The 19,733-nt window shown below is 35.8% G+C and overlaps 1 protein-coding gene across 3 annotated transcripts in view; it reads left to right on the forward strand.

The window, feature by feature from the left end:
- CHN1 (chimerin 1) overlaps positions 1–19,733 on the forward strand; it is a 213,528-nt gene that overhangs the window by 82,199 nt on the left and 111,596 nt on the right. For 2 of the 3 annotated variants that reach the window (XM_013046819.2, XM_004774381.3), the window contains one exon: positions 2,421–2,534. In XM_013046819.2, the coding sequence (XP_012902273.1) occupies positions 2,421–2,534 (114 nt within the window). Of the gene's footprint in view, positions 1–2,154; positions 2,172–2,420; positions 2,535–19,733 lie in introns of those variants that run through there. The other variant, XM_045066651.1, reaches the window with a different exon arrangement.

Here is a 19,733-nt window from a genome sequence, read left to right on the forward strand (position 1 = left end):
CTGTCTGTGAAATAAATAAATTAAATCTTAAAAAAAAAATAGTTATTCTATTGGTGAAAATATGGAAAATAAAGACAAGTATAGAGAAGAAAATAGCATGGAAAAATGTATATGTGGAATGAAGTTGAAAGAAAGATGCAAGTCATATGAATAAATAATCCTAGACATGTATGAGAAAAATGTATTTGTGTGTATATGTATATACTAAGCATATCATACATAAGCATATCTGTATGTACGTAGGTACATACGGCAGGGTAGGGGTGGTTCATTGTATTTTTACACTTTTCTTTATTTTCCAGGTTTTCTGTAAGTAAATTTATGCTATGCAGCAATAGCTAGTATTAACAATCTGAAATATTACCTTTTGAAAATCTATTTTCCTAATAGTTTTACAAAATTGAGATATTATAGTTTTATAGACTGAATTTTTCAACTTAATAATGAACATTTTTTATTTTATGAAGAATGTTGTAAAAATTTTTTAAATGCTTAATTTTTCTGATTATTAAAGAAATAAAACCTTTTGGAAAAAAGAATAAAAATCACCTATAATCCCATCATTCCTTGAATAAAATCATTTTTTTCAAGACTTAGGATTATATCAGGTACACAATAACATATATAGCAAGTATTTTAAATTTTTAAAAATTCTCTTCAAGTTTCCAAGACTTTTGTGGCTAGAACATGGACACTTAAGAGTTGGCAGGGAGCCACTGATGTTTCTTATGATTGTACCATAATTTGGTCACTTTGCTGCTTTTGGCATTTTTTGCCAAATGTTTTTGCTTCTAAACTGTATTATTAAAAGTAATAGGTGCATAAAGCTTTTTAACTGGGATAGAAATTTTGGTTCAAATGGTATGAACAGATTTACAGTGCTTTAAATATCCTTGTCAAGTTCTGTTCCAAAGGTTGTATCCTTGAATGTGATTTTCTTCTAAATTAGTAGAGTTTTTAAAAATAAATAAATATTAAAATTTACCAACTTTACTAACTGATGTCATGTAAACTTAAAACAGTATGCCAGTATGCTAATCTAATGGTACGCGTTACTGCCAGTGGTAGGTTACTGTCTTCTTGCCTCTGGCAGAGTCTGATGGATCTGGTTCCGGACTCATTATTGAGAAATATATGGAGATAAGAAATTCCCAGAGTCCATTTTGAACCTAGATGCTCTGATTGTCATGATTTGGACATACGTACCATGAACTGTTTTAAGACTTACATTGAGAAAGACTGAGCCATCCTCATGAGGAAACACTCCCAAAAACTTGCCACTTGCTCCCTAGTAAAGTCCTTAAATTATTATGTTGCCACTTTGGGGCCTTTTATTTATTTTTTTATTTTATTTTATTTTTTAAAAGATTTTATTTATTTATTCGACAGCGAGAGATCGCAAGTAGGCAGAGAGGAAGGCAGAGAGAGAGGAGGAAGCAGGCTCCCCGCTGAGCAGAGAGCCCGATGCGGGACTCGATCCCAGGACCCTGAGATCATGACCTGAGCCGAAGGCAGCGGCTTAACCCACTGAGCCACCCAGGCGCCCCCACTTTGGGGCCTTTTAAATCTATCATTCCGAAATCAAGTGACTGCTGTTTTTTACACCAGTAAAAACCACAGAGTTTTCCTCGAGCTGTCTCTCAGTTCAGTTATCCTTGAATTACTGAAAGAACATAATGTATGTTTAAGTTCTTTGTAAATCACCATACAGATATAAGGTGGTTTTCTCTTTTTAATAGTAATCATCAGTCACCACTGACATTTTTTTTTCTTTTTCAGTGTTTCATGTCAAAATGCTATGGATGAATCTGCTGTCTGTGTAAAGAATGTGTTATGTTTTTTTCTTCTTCATCCCTTTTTCCTGTTAATGAAAAATAGGGTTCTAGCAGGGAGTGAAAGCAAGTTATTACTGTTGTTTGCTTTTGGCTTGAGTATCCAGTGATGCAGATTATGCACATTATTGGGCAATCATGCCAATTAAGGGCAACCCAGGGTCCTGGAAAATTGCCAGCTTAGACTGTGAGCCAGAATTCTGGAGCAGCGCCACTAGTGTGAAGGAAGGAAAGGGAACACATTGCTGTATATTTTTTAGTACGTCCATATGGTCAGACAGCTACATAAGAAGGGAATTGCCCTCTGGAGAGAGGTGGTTGATCTTCCCTTAGATGGATGTGAGTTTTGATTTCACAATTGTTAAATGGATTGGGAAGCTACTTCGATGCGGTTCTTGTTACCACAGAGAAGCTGGCCAGGGGCCAGGCCCAGAGAAACACAGGCAGAGTTAAACCCAACTGCTCCCCTTTGATTATATGGCAGTACTTTGTCTAGAAAACAACAGGAGAGGGTAGAGGGTTTTGTTTTATCTTGCTTTACTGAAAAAGGTGGAAAGCATTCAGTTTCTGAATTGACTTTTTTCTTAGGTTTCACGGCATGATCTCCCGAGAAGAAGCAGACCAGCTCTTGAGTGTGGCTGAGGGGAGTTACCTGATTCGTGAGAGCCAGCGTCAGCCAGGAACCTACACTTTGGCTTTAAGGTTGGTCATGGACCTGTAATTAGAACTGTGCTTCATTTAAAACCCTCTTAATGGAGGGCTTTAAATTTTAAAAGCATCCAGCATGTAATTGAATTGGTTCTTGTTTTCTTGGGACCTAATTACCATTTTAATAGCTTTGAGACCCTTAAAAATTCCTCATGAATGGTAGCACTCAGTAATTAAGAATTGAAAAACTTTTAAAGCATTTTTATTGTAGCTGCTTTCTTCTATTTCATCTTACCGTTCTCTCCCATCTGTCCTGCTGTGTTAGCTCCCATCTATTTCTTGAATAAGGAAAGAAACTAAGAGTAAAGATCTTTGTAACTCATAAGATTAAAGCCAATATCATTTCTCTTAGGTTGGCTTTTGATGGAAGCAGCTTTTCCTGGGAGCTCTTGGCTCTTCCCTGTCAACTGAACTTTGCCTAGGATTTTGGCTATTCTTAGCTTCTAGTACAGTGCCCAGAAAACAAATATTTCCATTAGCCCTGCAATAATAACAGAGCAGTAGTACAACAGCATGCTTATCCATTGGGCTTCCTTCATGCCAAGCCCTGACCTTATTTAATCTTCTTGGCAACTCGAGGATGGATGTACTCTTTCTATCTCTGCTTAATAGAGAGGGAAACTGAGGACCTAGAGGTTGAGTAACTTGGCCAAGGTCGTACATTTAATAATTCCTGTAGCTGATATTTGAATGCAGATAATCTGGCTTCAGAGCCTGTGTTCTTAGTCACTCTCCATTGCTCCCTCTCCAAAGGCTTGAGATAATTATCCATTGTCTTTGTGTATTTATTCATCTTTGGAAAAGACTTAAGTGTGGAAACTTCCTAAGATGGAGGCCAAAGGCGTGGCAATTTCTTTTGGTAGCCACAGTGAGAGAACAGAAAGATGATGTTGTTGCTCTAATATGACCAGGTCAAACCCCTTCTCCAGTCACCTATGCCTAGTTGGGTGAGCAGGGACTGCTCTTAGTCCTATCCACAAGACTTAATCTTCTTGACAAAAAGAATGATATAATCCAGTACTGTTTTTTACTGAATTCTGGAATCAGTTGTGTACTTGGAGAATAAAGCTTGTTGCAGGCATGGAAATTTGCTTTTTATGACAAATTAAAAAGTGTAAATCCCCCTGTAGTTATTTGGTTATATTGTTTTTCAGGTTTAAATTATGGTATATAGGGAAAAAAATCTGGGCTCGGAATTCAGATACTCATTTTACCACCAAATAAACTAAAGACACATTTGGTGTAAATCACAGAATTCCCTCAAGTCAGTTTTTTCCTCTTTTTATGCCAAACATTTTGTAATTTTAGGATTCTACCACACCCCATTTCTGAATAGTCTGGTCTTCTCTGTGTCTGTGGTAAACGAGTGTACATGTGAAGACTTATGGGCCAGAATAATGAAGAAGGAAGTGGGGTGAGGGAGAGACAGATATCTGCACAACACTCTCTTCCTTTCCCCTTTATTACCTTCTGCCCCAAATCCCTCCAAGATCACACAGTAAGTTACAAAACTGACTTTGAGCTCAGTGTCACCTCGTTGAAGGTTCAGGTACTCCATCATACCATAATGCCACTCATCTTCTAGTGTGGCTGTCACTCACTTTTCACTGAGTGACATCAGGGAACACCCTAGGGCCAAGGATTTAGTGTGGAGAGAAGTAGGACCCAGAGCTCCCAAGCTCTTTCTCCTTCCCACCTGCAGGGACTGTAGGGATACACTGACCATATTCCTACACTGTAATTTTATAATTACTTCCCATCCACTTCAGTGCAGGAAATCTGACAATAGAAATTGGAGAATAGATGAACATGGGATTGATTGGAATGTTTTTAATTTATATGTCTGGAGAAAACATGCAGCCTTCCTTTTGTTATTGAAAATGACCATAAAATTGTACAGGGAAAAGAAATAGTAACGAGTAATGGGCTGTAGTGGGAGTAGGGGATTTGGGAATATACACTGTGAGGAATTTATATGCTGAAATATGATCTTCCTTGTTTTGAACTAGGTGTGTGGCAGGGAAGTGTTAAAATAAAAAGAAGTTGTATTGATATATCTGATATTCCCCCATTTCAACTGAAAATTCTCCCAATTCACATCAGTTTGTTTTGTTTTCAACATAATGCCTGACCCATTTAGGGGAGCCAGTTTCACAAATTTTGGCTGTCAATGTTCATTATGCGTTTACTCTGATAACCACAGCCCCTATAGTTAAAAACAAGTCCCTGGAGTCAGCTTGCTCCACTGGCACCTCAGCCTCATGATGTCCAAGACTGAACTCATCATTTTCCTCCCAAATATGCTGTAACATCTGTATTCCCTTTATTAGCTGATGACACTATCATTTAGTCGGTCCACACAACTGAAACCAAGACCTCACTCTTCTTTTTCTTCTTAGTTCTATTTTAAGGTGTTTGTAGGCCCTGGCACTGCCACATTTAGAGGCCTTCACCTCTCATTGTATCAGACACTGCATCCCATAGCAAATATTTTTTTCGTGTTAATTTAAAAAAAAGACCACAAGTTGCTTTTGAGCATGGGAGGTCGTCTGTAGTTAACATCTTAGTTTTCTCTTGAGCACCATCTTCTCCCATACCCGACCTCAGCCTGAATTTCAGGCCAGGTTTTTCTGGCTTTGCCTTTGCTCATATTGACTCCTCAGTTCAAGAAAAATGATTGTTGCTTAAAGAAAGATTTTTATACGATGAAAGTCTATGGAGAGGCATCCGCATGGTTGGAATGTGTAGTTGAAGATAAAATGCTAGCCCAAGCACTAGACTATACCTCAGGAAGCATGAAGTAGTTGAGTGACTTTGGGATTTTCTGTGTATTGATATTGACAACATTTGGATTAGTTGTAGTTTAATGATATATTGTAATTATCAGTTATTAAAAAAAACTAAGAAAATCTAAGGAGTTTGCTTTTGAAAACATTTTTTATGATTTTCATAGTTTAGAATTAATTCTTTAAAAATATCTTATCATTCTCACTAGAAAAAAATTAGGTTCAGTGTCATATAGAATGACATATGAAAGGGTAGGACTAGTGCATGTTATATATTGTCATATAAAACATACTTTTTATTAAATGTTAAGAACATACAAAGGAATACTTACAAGAAATATAAAAATTATATTTATATTATAGTTATTTAAAAATTATTAATTAACATGTTACTATAACTCTATGTGCCCAACCTGCATTTTAAGAAATAGCTATTGCCTTTGGAGTCTCATTTGTACTGTATATACCTACCCCAATCCTTCCTTCTTCCTCCTGTCCCTCACACTGGCTAATCTATCTTGATTATCATTCTCTCACTTTTCTTTACTAGCTTATAACATATGTTTGTATCCCTACATAATGCATTGTTTTGATTTGTTCATTTTTGAGCTTTAAATAAATTGGACATGTAGAATGTATTCTTCAGTTTTTTTTTCATTCCACATTATATTCCTGAGATTTTTTCTTTATTTTAGAACATGGCTATAATTGATTTATTTACACTGTGATATTATCCACTAAATAAATATACTATGATTTATTTATCCATCCTATTATTGATGGACATGTGGGTGGTTTTTAGTTTGGTGCTGTTAAAGAGTCCTCCATGTATAATAATCTTGTAAATATCTCCTGGTATATATTATGATTTTCTCTAGAATATTTACTTAGATGTAAAGTTGCTGCTTTTGCTTTATTAGATAATGAGTAATTTTTTCCAAAGTAGTTAGTTGCACAGTTTATTCCACAACACTGTATAAGAATTCCTATTGTTTTCACTTAATACTGTCAGATATTATGGCAGGCTGATGGTGTCTGCTGATTAATTTGAATGTCTCTGATTTCAAGTGAGGTTGAGCATCTTTTTGTGTTTATTTACTATTCACATTTTTTCTTCTGTGAAATTTGCATTCAGATCCCTTACCCTGTCATTTTCTTGTTGATTTATAAAAGTCATTTATTCTGGCTACTCATCATTTGGTTATATATATATTGAATTGTCTCCTTCAAGTTTGTGACTTGTCCTTTATTTCTGTTTTCAGTTTCCAAGTTTTTAATTTCAGCTGAAAATATAGAATCCATTTACATTTAATGTAATTGCTGATATATTTGATTTAAATACTATCTTATTTTCTATGTAACTCTCCTGTTTTATGCTTCTCTTTCTTTGTTTACAAGTCAATTTTTTTTAAAAGATTTTATTTATTTATTTGACTGAGAGAGGGACAGTGAGAGCAGGAACATGAACAGGAAAAGTGGGAGAGGGTAAGCAGTCTTTCTGCCAAACCTGGAGCCCGATAGGGGGCTTGATCCTACGACCCTGGGATCGTGACCCAAGCTGAAGACAGATGATTACCGACTGAGCCACTGAGGCACCCCTACAAGTCAATTTTTTATTGCATTTTTTCCTCCCACTTGAGTAATACATTCTTCTACTCTTCTTTTAATGGTTAAACTAGAGGTTAAAACATATGGCCTTGGCTCATTTTTATTTAATATAAATGATTGTTTCTATCATTTTCCTAATAATGCTAGAATCTTAGAATATTCTAATTTCCATTTCCCTCCCTCCTATCTTTTATCTTGTTATTTTGAGATGTTTTATTTCCATATACCATAAACCACAATACCTAATTGTTATTGTATAAACAGAAAAGTCAGTATTTGTCTCTATTTACTCCTATATTAACCCCTTCATTGTTCTTCATTTTTTCCTATAATTTTGCATTTTCTTGGAATTATCTTTCCATAGCTTGAAAAAACTCCATTGGTATTTCTCTAACTACAGGTTTATTCAGAATAAATTATTTTCTTACTATTCTAAATTTTTTTGCCTCTTGACTAACTTTCCGACTTTTATCTCTCTGAACTTTAGTTGGGACATTTTCTATTGACCCATCTTTCTGTTCACTAGTCCTGTATTCTACTATTTTTGACCTGCTGTTAAACCAATCCACTGAGTTCCTAGTTTCATATTTTGTGTTACTTAGGTACAGAATTTTCTTCTTCTCTTTCTTTTTTTTCGATTCTAATTCTCTGATGAATTTCTCCATCTTTTCCTGTATTTTCTTGAATAATGACCCATTAAAACAATTGTTCACTATAAATATCTGATAGAGTTACATAAGTACTGCACCATGAATTCTTGGAAGTAGTGAAATAAGGTGAAAAGACCAGTGAAGAGTTAATATTAGTGTTCATATGAAATGATCTTTTAGATATTTGCGATCTATATTCTCATTGCCACTGCTATACCTGATAAGAGTCTAACCAGTTTCTGCATATAGGTCTAATCACAACACATTCAAAACTAGTTTTTTCACTATGTTTATCTGAAATTTTCATAAAATTGATATGAATGCAAAAAAGACCTTTACTCTCTGAACAAAGGTGTAAATAACATTCTGATCTTCAAGAACTGTATACTTTTTCTGTCTTTAGTGCGCTAATAGGTGGAATTGGAATCATAGCTCAACTCTAGGATTTCACTATTATTTTCCTAAGCCATTCATTTAATGTGGGGCATACTTGCTTGGATTCCATCCAAGAATTTCCTTGGAAATATTAAAACACCTCTTTATATTGATGTTGCACATTTAATATGGTGTCAGTACTAAAGTTATACATTACTTTGATGTATTGTGCTCTTTGATAACACTGGTTCCCTTTGATATAAAGATATGCCTTTTTCTCAGTGGCCTGATTTGCTAAATTTGTTCATTTTTACTGACAAGAAAAATGTAAGTATGCATTTTACCAAAACTAGAAAAGAAAGCTGAAAGAAGAAACTTTTTTTTTAAAGATTTATTTATTTATCTGAGAGAGAGAGAGCGTGCAAGCACAAGAGCAAGCAGAGGGAGGTGCAGAGGGAGAATCCCAAGGAGACTCCTTGCTAAGTATGGAGCCCGATGCGGGGCTCGATCTCAAAACTCTGAGATCAGGACCTGATCAGAAACCAAGAGTCAGATGCTTAACTGACTGTACCACCCAGGTATCCCTGAAAGAAGAAACATTTACTGACCTAAACAGGAGAACTTTCAGTAAACATATAGGTTGAAAGAGAAGAAGGTCAGAGAGAATCAAGAATTGAGATTTTAAAACATCTGTCACAAAATAGAATTTCAGTTACCTGCTCTCACTGTAGAACTTTGGAAATAGCTGTAGTAGTTTAGAGCCTGACAAAAATGAGTTCGAGTTGCCTAATCTTATTATATATATTTAACCTCTTTGAGCTTTAGATTCTCATGTGTAAAGTAGGAATTATAATCCCATTAGTTGCAAAAGAGACCTTTTAAAAGTCTGTAATTAGCGGCAGCCTTTTTAAATTATTTATTTATTTATTTTTAAAAGATTTTATTTATTTGTGAGGGAGAGAGAGAGAGAGAGAGCACAGGCATAGTGGCAGGCAGAGGGAGAAGAAGGCTTCCCGCTGAGCAAGGAACCCAATGTGGGGCTTGATCCCAGGAGTGTGGGATCATGCCCTAGCGGAAGGTAGCCGCCTAACCGACTGAGCCACCCAGGTGTCCCAGCAGCAGCCTTTCTAAAAGAATCAAATTCTCTATCAATTGAGATTCATTCAACTGCAAGTATAATCTGATATCTAAAACAGGCAAACTCTGTTGGCTCAAACAATAAATTACTTAAGGAAATACCTAATGAGAAATTTGGAAATGCAGTAACATGGATGTGCCCTAGTGATGTTATCAAGAACTTGTTACCTCATTTCTATTCAGGGCCGCTCACAGCATCAGCTCTGGTCTAAGAGTGGCTTTTCTTGTAGTCAGAAAGTGGCTGCCAAGGGTCATCAGAGGTGTACGCGTCCTTCTTTATGCCTGGCCATAGAGTACAAGGGAACCTCTCCTTTCTCATGCCTCCTTCCCTTCAAGTGGACCAGGCCTCCGCAGCTCTCCGTTTCCCACCCCTGAGCCAATATCAGTCTGCAAGGAAATGCATGTACTGATTGATTGCTTGTTTAACCAGCCCATGGTTCTGGAGCTTGGGAGATGGGATCAGTTTCTTCTGGAAGATAAGGCTTGAGAGGGAATCTGGACGAACAAACAAAATCTAGTTTTCTTTTCCTATTTTAAAGAAGGAAGCTGGTTGAGTGAGGAGAGAAAATGGATACAAGGCACATAGTATATAAAATAGTGGGTATTCATTAAAGTAGTTTCCTTGTTTGACAGTGAGGATCCATCTGTGGTATAATTATTCAAACCTTTTAGTCCTGATCAATCTCTGATTAAAGTAGTATATTCAATTTTAGCTTTGGTAAATAAGTGAGAGTATTTGGTATTAGCTCCAAAGAAAGTTGTATATGAGGCTAGAGTTTTGTAAATTCTGTTTTGATGTTCTTTTGCCTATAATTTTTTTCAAAACTTGACTTAAAATATTTTCCAAACTGACTTTAAAGTAATTCAATATTTTAAAGATGATTGGAAAACCTAATTATATACCTTAAAATATTTATGCCTTGTGTGTTGTAAATGTGTCCATGGCTTTTGTCAAAGTCAGGAGCTTGGTCTTCACTGTTAAATTGGGAAATTAAAATAATCTCTCAGATAACTGCCTCACCAAAAATTGTAGTGTTTTTTGAGCTTCGGTGTTTTGGCAGTACTATCAACTTGGGTCAAGAAAGAAGACATTTAAGTTGGCTCTTAATGGTAAACTAGAGGTATGCCAGGTAGAAGAATAGAGTGTGTTGAAAAACAAGCATTTGGGGAAGAAACAGCCAAGGAAGGAAGATATAGAACAGAGTGGAACATTCAGTGCATGGCAGGCTGCTGGGGCTTGGGGGTACAGGAAGTGTTGGCAGTCAGAGTGCCAGGAAAACCTGGTATTCCATCCTTAAGAATTTGGACTTTATCTTTAGGAAATGGGGGTCACTGAAAACTTTTAATAGAAGGGGGTGATGATTACATTTGTAATTTGGAAGGATCATTGTGAAAGCAGAAAGAATAATGAGTGGAAAACTTAGTGGAACCTAAGTTTTTCCAGAATTATTTAGGTAATTAATTTATAGGTGGTTTTCCTTTGGCTAAAAAAAATAACTTTTACAAGGGTTTCAGGTATCTTAATAGATTTTGAAGGGCTCATGATGAGGAGAAATGTTAACTACAGATTTGGCAATTCCAAAGACATTTCTTTTGAGTCTGACTCATTTTAGCTTCTCTAAATTGGGAGAAGAGCAAGATGACATATGTGCAAGAGTCTTGATAATCCCTAAATTCTGTGTCTGGATATTCCAGAGAATGCTTTATACCCACAGTGCTTAGCACTTTCCTGTTAGTTTTGTGCTGACCACTAAGATAGGAATTATTTAGGAAAATTTTACTTTATTTATTTATTTTTTAAAAAATTTTATTTATTTATTTGACAGAAATCACAAGTAGGCAGAGAGAGGGAGAAGCAGGCTCCCTGCTGAGCAGAGAACCCTATGCGGGGCTCAGTCCCAGGACCCTGAGATCATGACCTGAGCTGAAGGCAGAGGCTTAACCCAGGTTCCCCTAGGAAAATTTTAGATAATGGAGAACAAATGAGAATTTAAAGATTGAGAAAGCATATTGTTAATATGTTTAGATATATCTATTATATGTATTTTTAAAAATAGACCTTATTGGGGCACCTGGCTGGCTCCATTCAAAGAGCATGCAACTCTTGATCTTGGGGTCATAAGTACAAGCCCCACATTTGGGGGTAGAGATTATGTAAATAATTTTTTTTTTAAATTAAGAAAATATATCTTCTTTTTTTTAAAAAATATTTTATTTATTTATTTGACAGACAAAGATTACAAGTAGGCAGAGAGGCAGGCAGAGCGAGAGGAAAGAAAGCAGGCTCCCTGCTGAGCAGAGAGCCCAATGTGGGGTTTGATCCCAGGACCCTGAGATCATGACCTGAGCCAAAGGCAAAGGCTTAACCCACTGAGCCACTCAGGCGCCCCAGAAAATATATCTTTTTATTCAATAAATTTGGAAATATGTATTGGTTCGTGTTAATTTGAAAAATAAAATTCATTATATAGGACAGTATGTATGGTATTATACTACTAACGTAAGATTATGTATCTATTGGGTATAAGCAAAGTATCTAAAGGAATCTTTATGAGTTGCCTGATTTTTTTGTTTTACAGTGCATGTGTATCATTTTTATAATCACACACAAAAAATTCAGTAGTGTGATTTTCATTTTGGGAAGAATCAAAGAAACTAATTTGCAACCTTGCATCAAAGTGGAAGATAATAACTTCTAAAACTCTGAAGATTTAACTCTAAACGGAATGTATCAACTTATTTAAATAATTGGTTAGGAGAAGGATTGGTCAGTGTTGGGGGCGATAGAAAGGGAAGTCAGAGAGGACAGTGTTCTCGAGTTCAGGGTCTGTGGAACAGGGGATTCTAGGCCAACATTGGCAGCGTTATCTGTAGTAGAGAGGTGAATTTGAGGAACCCCATGAGTGACCTCCCATTAAATATAAGTGGTTGGACTTCTTTCCTACAGTAGTTCTCAGAGCCCATGAGTATTGTTTAAAAAACATACTGCCTTTCCCAAACTCATTTGATTATGAGACCCTTTTCATTCCTCTCTGTGGAGCACTCTTTGAGAGATATTCCATTAAACATTTGATTTGCTCACTTTCTGTATTTTTGGACTCCCATCTCGCCAAGCATTCTGCTTAATGGCTTTTCAAGTGAACTGTCTACAGGGAGAGAAAACTTTATCTATAGGTTGAGTATAAGAGCCTTTGATATATTTCTCATTTCCAGTCAACAAATTAGAATTAAATGCTGGAAGCAGAGAAGGGGAAAGAAGGGGGAAAAAAATCTACCAGATTTCTTCGGTTTCCTAAGTTCAGATACCTTCCCCACTTTTTTTCTCCTTTTCACAACCCCCTGTTTTTAGAGACTTTATTTAGTTATTTGTCTGAAAGAGTGAATGTGCATAAGCAGGTGGCGTGCCAGGCAGAGGGAGAAGCAGGTGCCCCACTGAGCAAGGAGCCCGATGCAGGAATTGGTCCCAGGAGCCCAGATCATGACCCAAGACAAAGATGCTTAAGTGACTGAGCCACACAGGCATCCCTTTCACACCCCTTTTTTGTTAAGCCTAAAAGACTTCTTGCTGAAGTATTAGATAGAGAAAAAAAGTTAAGGGCTCATTGACTAACTGATTTGTTTTCTTCCTGTTTCCTGGGGTTTTAATCTTTTTTTCCCCTTGGACTGAAAAAGATTTCCCTCTTGTCCAGAGTGTTCTGTAACTTCAACTGATAGCAACCACTTAGTTTCAATATATTACAAAATTCCAACTTTTCCCCCTTTTTTCACAAGCTTGCCTTTTGCATGTTATTTTACCTTACTCTTTAAAAATTTTTTTTAAAGAATTATAATTAACATATGAATTCACCCATTTAAATTGTACAATTCAGTAGGTTTTGATGCAATCACAAAGTTATGCAACATAATCAATTTTAAAACATTTAACCACCCTAAAAAAGAAACTCCAAACTCATCTGTAGTCACTTCTCTCTTATTCCCAACCCTTCCAGCCTCAGGGAACCATTGGCATGTTTTTATCTCTACAAATTCATACCTCAAAGACATTTCATAAAAATGAAATAATATATAATACGTGGGGTTTTTTTTTTACATCTTTCCCTTAGCATGTTTTCAAGGTTCATCTGTGTTGTCACATGTATTACTATTTAATTCCTTTTTATTAATGTATAGTATTTGAATAATACTTTGATGTATAGATATATACTTCCTTTTGTTTCCCACTCATCAGTTCATGAACATTTGAGTTGTTTCCACTTTGGGGCTATTATGAATAACATTGTTATAAATATGCTAGTATGGTTAATGCTCTGTACAAGTCTTTGTGTAGGCATGTGTTTTCATTTCTCTTGGGTACGTATCTAGGAGTGAAATTGCTGGATCATATTGTGGCTCTAGGTTTAACATTTTGAAGAACTGCCAAATTTTTTCCCAAAGTTTTACTATTTTACAGTCCCACCCGTGATGTATGAGGGTTCCAATTTCTCCAGTCCTTGCAACACTTGTTATTATGTCTTTGATTTAAACAGTAGGTGTGGGCGCCTGGGTGGCTACGTGGGTTAAAGCCTCTTTCTTTGGCTCAGGTCATGATCCCAGGGTCCTGGGATTGAGCCCCGCACGGCCCCGCACGGGGCTCTCTGCTCGGCGGGGAGCCTGCTTCCTCCTCTCTCTCTCTCTCTCTTTCTCTCTCTCTGCCTGCCTTTCTGCCTACTTGTGACCTCTGTCTGTCAAATAAATAAATAAAATCTTAAAAAAAAAATGAAATAAACAATAGGTGTGATGCCCTAGTAGGGGGAAAGCGGTACCGCACTGTGGTTTTGATGTGCACTCTTGAATGGTACTACATTTGTCGTGTTTTTATGGTCTTATATTCACTCTGTGTAAGCTTCAGTTCTATCTCAAAAGTATGCATACTTTGCAATGGATTTAAACCAAAATAGAGAAATTACAAAAGCTGATTTCAATATATTTTTGGTTTTTGTATTCTTAAGGCACAACATCAGGCACATTCCACAGAGCATTGAGGATGGAGTTGAATTTTAAGTACATTTTAGAGTGTATTGACAGGAACTTTGATGCGAGAGAGGTAACTTACTCTGGTTATCTGCTTTGTAAAGGGAAACTGGAATCTGACTTACGTATCTACTGTAAGGTGCAGTGGAAAGCCTATCAGGTTCTCTTAATTTAAGATCTGTTTCTTGGTAACAGATACTGCCCCAGAATGTGTTGATAACGTGCCTCCTTTCCTGTGAATGATTTGGCATACATAAATATCTTACTAATGGACTTAACAGTTTTATAAATATAGTTTTATAAATAAGAGATAGCATTTACTGAATATTTCCTGAGTCAGGCAGACACTATGGTAAATACTTTATGTGCATTATCTTTGAGTATTTTCCAATACTTTTTCATATTGTGGCACCCATTGAAAATTATGATGTTCTATGGTACACTAAAGTAAATGTACTGTATTTACCTTAATGTGGCCCAATGTGACCAGCCCAAGGACTTCAGCTGCATCATACCTTCCTGGTCTTTAAAATGGCTGGACACTTTTTGTATTTTTTAACCTGCAACCTCTTTTCAGGGCATACAGGTTGGAAAATTGAGTGTGATCTATGAAATAAGCCTATGTGGTATATTTTCTGCATTTTATAGTAAGGAATCCAAGGGTTAACTTGCTAAAGAGCAAAAAGCTAAGAAATAGAGAATAAAGGGGCACCCGGGTGGCTCAGTGGGTTAAGCCTCTGCCTTCAACTCATGTCGTGATCTCAGGGTCCTGGGATCGAGCCCCGCGTTGGGCTCTCTGCTTGGCAGGGAGCCTGTTTCCTTCCCCCTCTCTCTCTGCCTGCCTCTGCCTACTTGTGATCTCTCTCCCTCTGTCAAATAAATAAATAAAATCTTAAAAAATAGTAGAGGATATAACTAGTTAAAAACAATATCCAAAACAACACTAAATCATGCAGCACTTCTCTAAGTTGACACGGAATGTGGCAGAAAAGTAAACTCTTAGCTTTTGAATTTTTTAGTAAAGACTTTTAAGTTAACACATTATCATTTTTATAAAGCCTACCAATCCTCTCTAAAGACTTTTAGGATAAGACTTACTCTATCTAATCCTTAAGAGTTAACTTTTCACCCCCGCCCCCCCAAAAAGAGAAAAGCAAAATCATATATGTATAAGTTTAATTATTTAAACTAAAATTTCATGATAAAATCATTTGGTGATCATTTGTACTTACAAAAATAATTTTTGTAGTCAGCTTGAATAAAGAAAAATAATAGTCATCTATAAAAATAATCACATTCTGCATTTTTGTAATTTACTACATCTATTACGATTATGAAATCAACATGTGGATGTGGTTGAATTTTTTTTCCAAATAATGTCAAATAACCTTTCTTTTCTACCACATGCTTCTTCTAGTTCCACTTCTTAGAAAAAATGTCATTCGCAATTAGGTGTCTATCTGTTCAGAAATTCGTTGTGCATAAAATATATGTATTTTTTTATGGCATGTTTGCATTTTATTTTGTGGCACATTACATATGCATATATTTTTATATAAAAGAAAAAATATTATTAAGTGATCACTTTAGAGAGCGGCTAACCACAGCATTTAGTCTTTTTTTTTTTTTAAGATTTTATTTATTTATTTATTTGACAGACAGAGATCACAAACAGGCAAAGAGAGAAGAAGGGAAGAAGGCTCCCTGCTGAGCAGAGAGCCCGAACCGGGGCTCAATCCCAGAACCCTGGGATCATGACCTGAGCCTAAAGCAGAGGCTTTAACCCAGTGAGCCACCCACGTGCCCCGATAATCCTTAGTCTTTATGGAGGCTTGCCCTGTTGTTTCTCTGGCTAAATAGTTACATAATAAACAATTAATGCCTGACAAAAGCCATCAATACATTGTTTATTTCATTTTAACTGATGGTTGGTAGTTTAAGAACATGTTGAGCTAGATTCTGTGGATTTAGCTTCAGTTCCTAGGATGGGGGTTGATGATTGGTGACAGAATGGGCAAGAGGACAAAGGGACTTTTCTGTATTATGTGCAGTTATGATTTAATTTATTGTGTCTTTGAGTTTGGAATGCTGGTAAGATTCTATTAAGGAAGAAATTCCTGTGAGAATATGTTTTTATCTTTACAGTGCTGAAGATTTAATATGAAGAAACTATTGCTCCTGTATTTAAAAAAATCATAAAATTCATTGAAGTAAAAAATGTAATTTGCTAATAATTGGGGGGAAAAAAACCCTACAGGATTTCTTAATTGAATCTCAGAGCATGAGGTTGACTCTTAAAGGTAAACTCAGCCAGAGTTCCTGGATAAAGTTAGAGAATTACAGATAGATACTGGTAGATACTGGTAAAGGGGCTTTCACATTTTTAAAAGATAAAAACCGGTTGAAGGCTTTTTTCATGTATAGGAAGAAGGATCAAAAAGAACCGGGGAAAGATTGTGCTGGTGGTAGGCGTTGACGTGTAATGTACAATGTGTTCTTTTGATCTGATAGCTCATGATAGGTTTAGTTGGTTACCATGGTTTCATTTCATTTCCTGCAAACCTTGTGCTGTTTGGAATAAGTGGAAAATAGTGTTCTGCAGAATAATTTTTCAAAAATGTTTTTCGGCTTCTCTTAGTTAAGATTATGGTGACTTTTTGGGAAGTTTTATGGATATAAGCATAGGTGATGACTCACATTACAACAATAGAATCTAGAAGGCTTGCAGTATTGGAAAATTGATATTGATAATTTGTAATACCATATTATCAGTGCCATGAACTTGTTAAAAAGACTGGTATAATAATCAAGTTTATGTGAAGTACTTTTGGGTCGAGTATGCTTTAATAAAACAAACTGTAGAAAATAATCGGTATGATACTGTAAGAAGTAGGTAGGGTAGTTTAAGGCATTTCTTACTTGAAAAAAATAGATGTATTCCTAAAAATGGGCTGCAAATTGAACCAAAATGTAAATGCGAAAAAAGAGATTAGATTTTTCCTAACATGTATACAAACTGAAAGCATTAAAAATGTAGAAAAGCAAATGACCTTGTAGGAAAAAAAGACCTTTTAGTTAGTACCCAGAGATTATCACATTTAAAGGTTGTAGTATATGAAATTCTAGTACTTGCCAAGGTTCCATAAATCAAAGTAATCATATAATGGTTATATGGCTTATATAACCATAAAATGGTTTCATATCAGGTACACTATTTTATGGTATATTTTTTCAGTTAACTCTACATCAAGAACATTTTCCTTTTCAATAAATGTGTGCTAAGTTTTCTATTTGAATTAATTCTGCACAAGATCAAGTTTCACCACCTCAATTTTTTTAAAAAGTCTGATTTTCACTTATTATATTTACTTATTTAGATATGGGTCCATCATAAACTTCTGTATTTTATTAACATGCGTCATAGAAAATAAATGTAAAATGCAGAAAAGTAGGAAAAGAAAAGTATTACCTATAGTCTCCCTGTCCTAAAAATACATAGCATCTTTATCCTTTTTCAGAAGTATTTTTTGTTGTTGCTTTGTTTTTTAAAAATTGTTGTGATATTCTTCTGAGTGCTGGGGGTACTAAGATGAACAACACAGTCATGGTCCCTGGCCTTGTGGAGTTTATCAGGTAGTCAGACGATTCAACTTTAATGCAGTTGTCTCACACTCATTTCATTAAAACTGGAGGTGAGCTCTGTGAAGGGAAAGGGCAGGGTGCCAAGACTATTAAAAGGAGAATCTGATACAAGTCCACGGAATCACAGTAGAAGAAGGCTCTTCTGAGAAAATAGAGTCTGAACTGAAAGTTAGAACTGAAGGCTATGTGCAAGTGAACTGAGATAAATGAGTGGGATGATAGGGAGAGAATATCCTGGGAGAAAGAATGTCCTACACTGTGGTTCTGTGGCTGGGGGTTGGGGGTAGTGGGAAGCAGAGAGGAAGCTGGAGAGTAAAGGCATAAGTCTGCCAAGTTCACTTCCTGTCGGCCATGTTAAGGAGTTTGCTTTTTATCCTAAGAGCCATGGGCAAGTGGGCCAAGTTTTAAGTTAGGCCGTCATATCACCCTAGTTTGAGTTTTTGTTTTGTTTTGTTTCAGTAGGAAAAATAGTCAAAAGGGGTCACTAGTGCAGGCACATAGGCAAGTTACTTGTTATATTTTCTCTTAGTTAACTGTGCATGTCCATTGTCCTATAAATTCTTTAATGCATTATATATGCAACTGTTTATTTTATTTATTGTGCATACTTTCTCTTTTTTTGTTGGTTTTGACTTAAAAATATTTTATTTTTTCATGGTCACATTTTCAGTGAATCTTTTTCTTAATGACTTACTCCATTTTTCTTTAGTCAAGAGAGTACTAACTCTGCAAGAGATTTGTTAAATTTCTTTTAATTGGTTCCCTTCTAGATTTTATGATGTATCTTGTATATTTAACTTTCTTAATCTCCAGCTAATTTATTTTGATATCATATGAAGTAAATATTTCCCAAACTATATTGTATCTATACTTTCTTTGAGATATTAATAGGTATCAGAGAAGTAAAGTAAAATATATTTAGGAACTGGTGTATACCATATCCCAGTCTAGGAGATTTTTTTAAGGCTCTGAGAAGTCAGAGTAAAGCAAAATGAACACACATAAACACATACAAAACAATACTTTGTTCAACTTTCTGTAAGTATTTTCCTAATTTTTCACCACAAATAACACTTACTAACATCTCTCCGAGTATCATAAGATATTATTCTAAGTAAATTTATTTGCCAGTTGTTAACCAGTGGTTCAAATTCTAAGTAGGCCTTTCTATTCCAACTGTGGAGACTTTTTTTGTTGTTGTTGTTAAAGATTGATTGATTGATTGATTTACCTGAGAGAGAAAGACCATGCAAATGGAGGGAGAGGGTGAGAGAGAATCTCTAGCAGACTCCCCACTGTGGGTGGAGCCCACCACAGGGCTCCATCCCACCACCCATGATATCACAATCTGAGCTGAAATCTTGAGTTGGATGCTTAACTGACTAAGCCACCCAGGCACCCCATGGGGATTATTCTTAATATCATATTGACTATAGTCAGTATATATACCACAGTACTATAGTACTGTGGAGTTTCACAAGTTTCTCAAATTTTTAATTTGTCTTGTCCTTAAGTATTAGTCAGAAAGACTTGATTAATCATGTAGATCAAGCACTGGCAGTTTAGGATCGAGTAGTAAATATTAAAGTTTTGGCAGGCCAGTTGAGAGTATTTTGTTATGTAGGTACTTATATAGTTATGTAAAACATAACCATTTAAAAATGTAAAATCCAATTTTAGCTTATTAGCCATACAAAAACAGGTAGTGGCCTGGATTTGGCCTGTGAGCTATATTGCTGGAACCTGTGTAGACTACTCTCTATGTAACTGCTATTACATTTGGCCAATTTTTGACCTCGTTATGCATTCTAGAGTTGCCACATATGCTGGGTCGTGGCCACAAGGAAAGGACATTTGTAGGACGTTAATGTTTTTACTTTCACTTTGCTTTTGTTGTTCAAATATAATTTCTATTATTTTTGTTAGTGATTTTAAAACCATTATCACTGATTTGAAAATTCATCCGTACCATGACTCTAATTTGC

This window comes from Mustela putorius, unplaced genomic scaffold (assembly GCF_011764305.1).
Source record: "Mustela putorius furo isolate JIRA1106 unplaced genomic scaffold, ASM1176430v1.1 tig00003869_pilon_pilon_pilon, whole genome shotgun sequence".
NCBI lineage: Eukaryota > Metazoa > Chordata > Mammalia > Carnivora > Mustelidae > Mustela > Mustela putorius.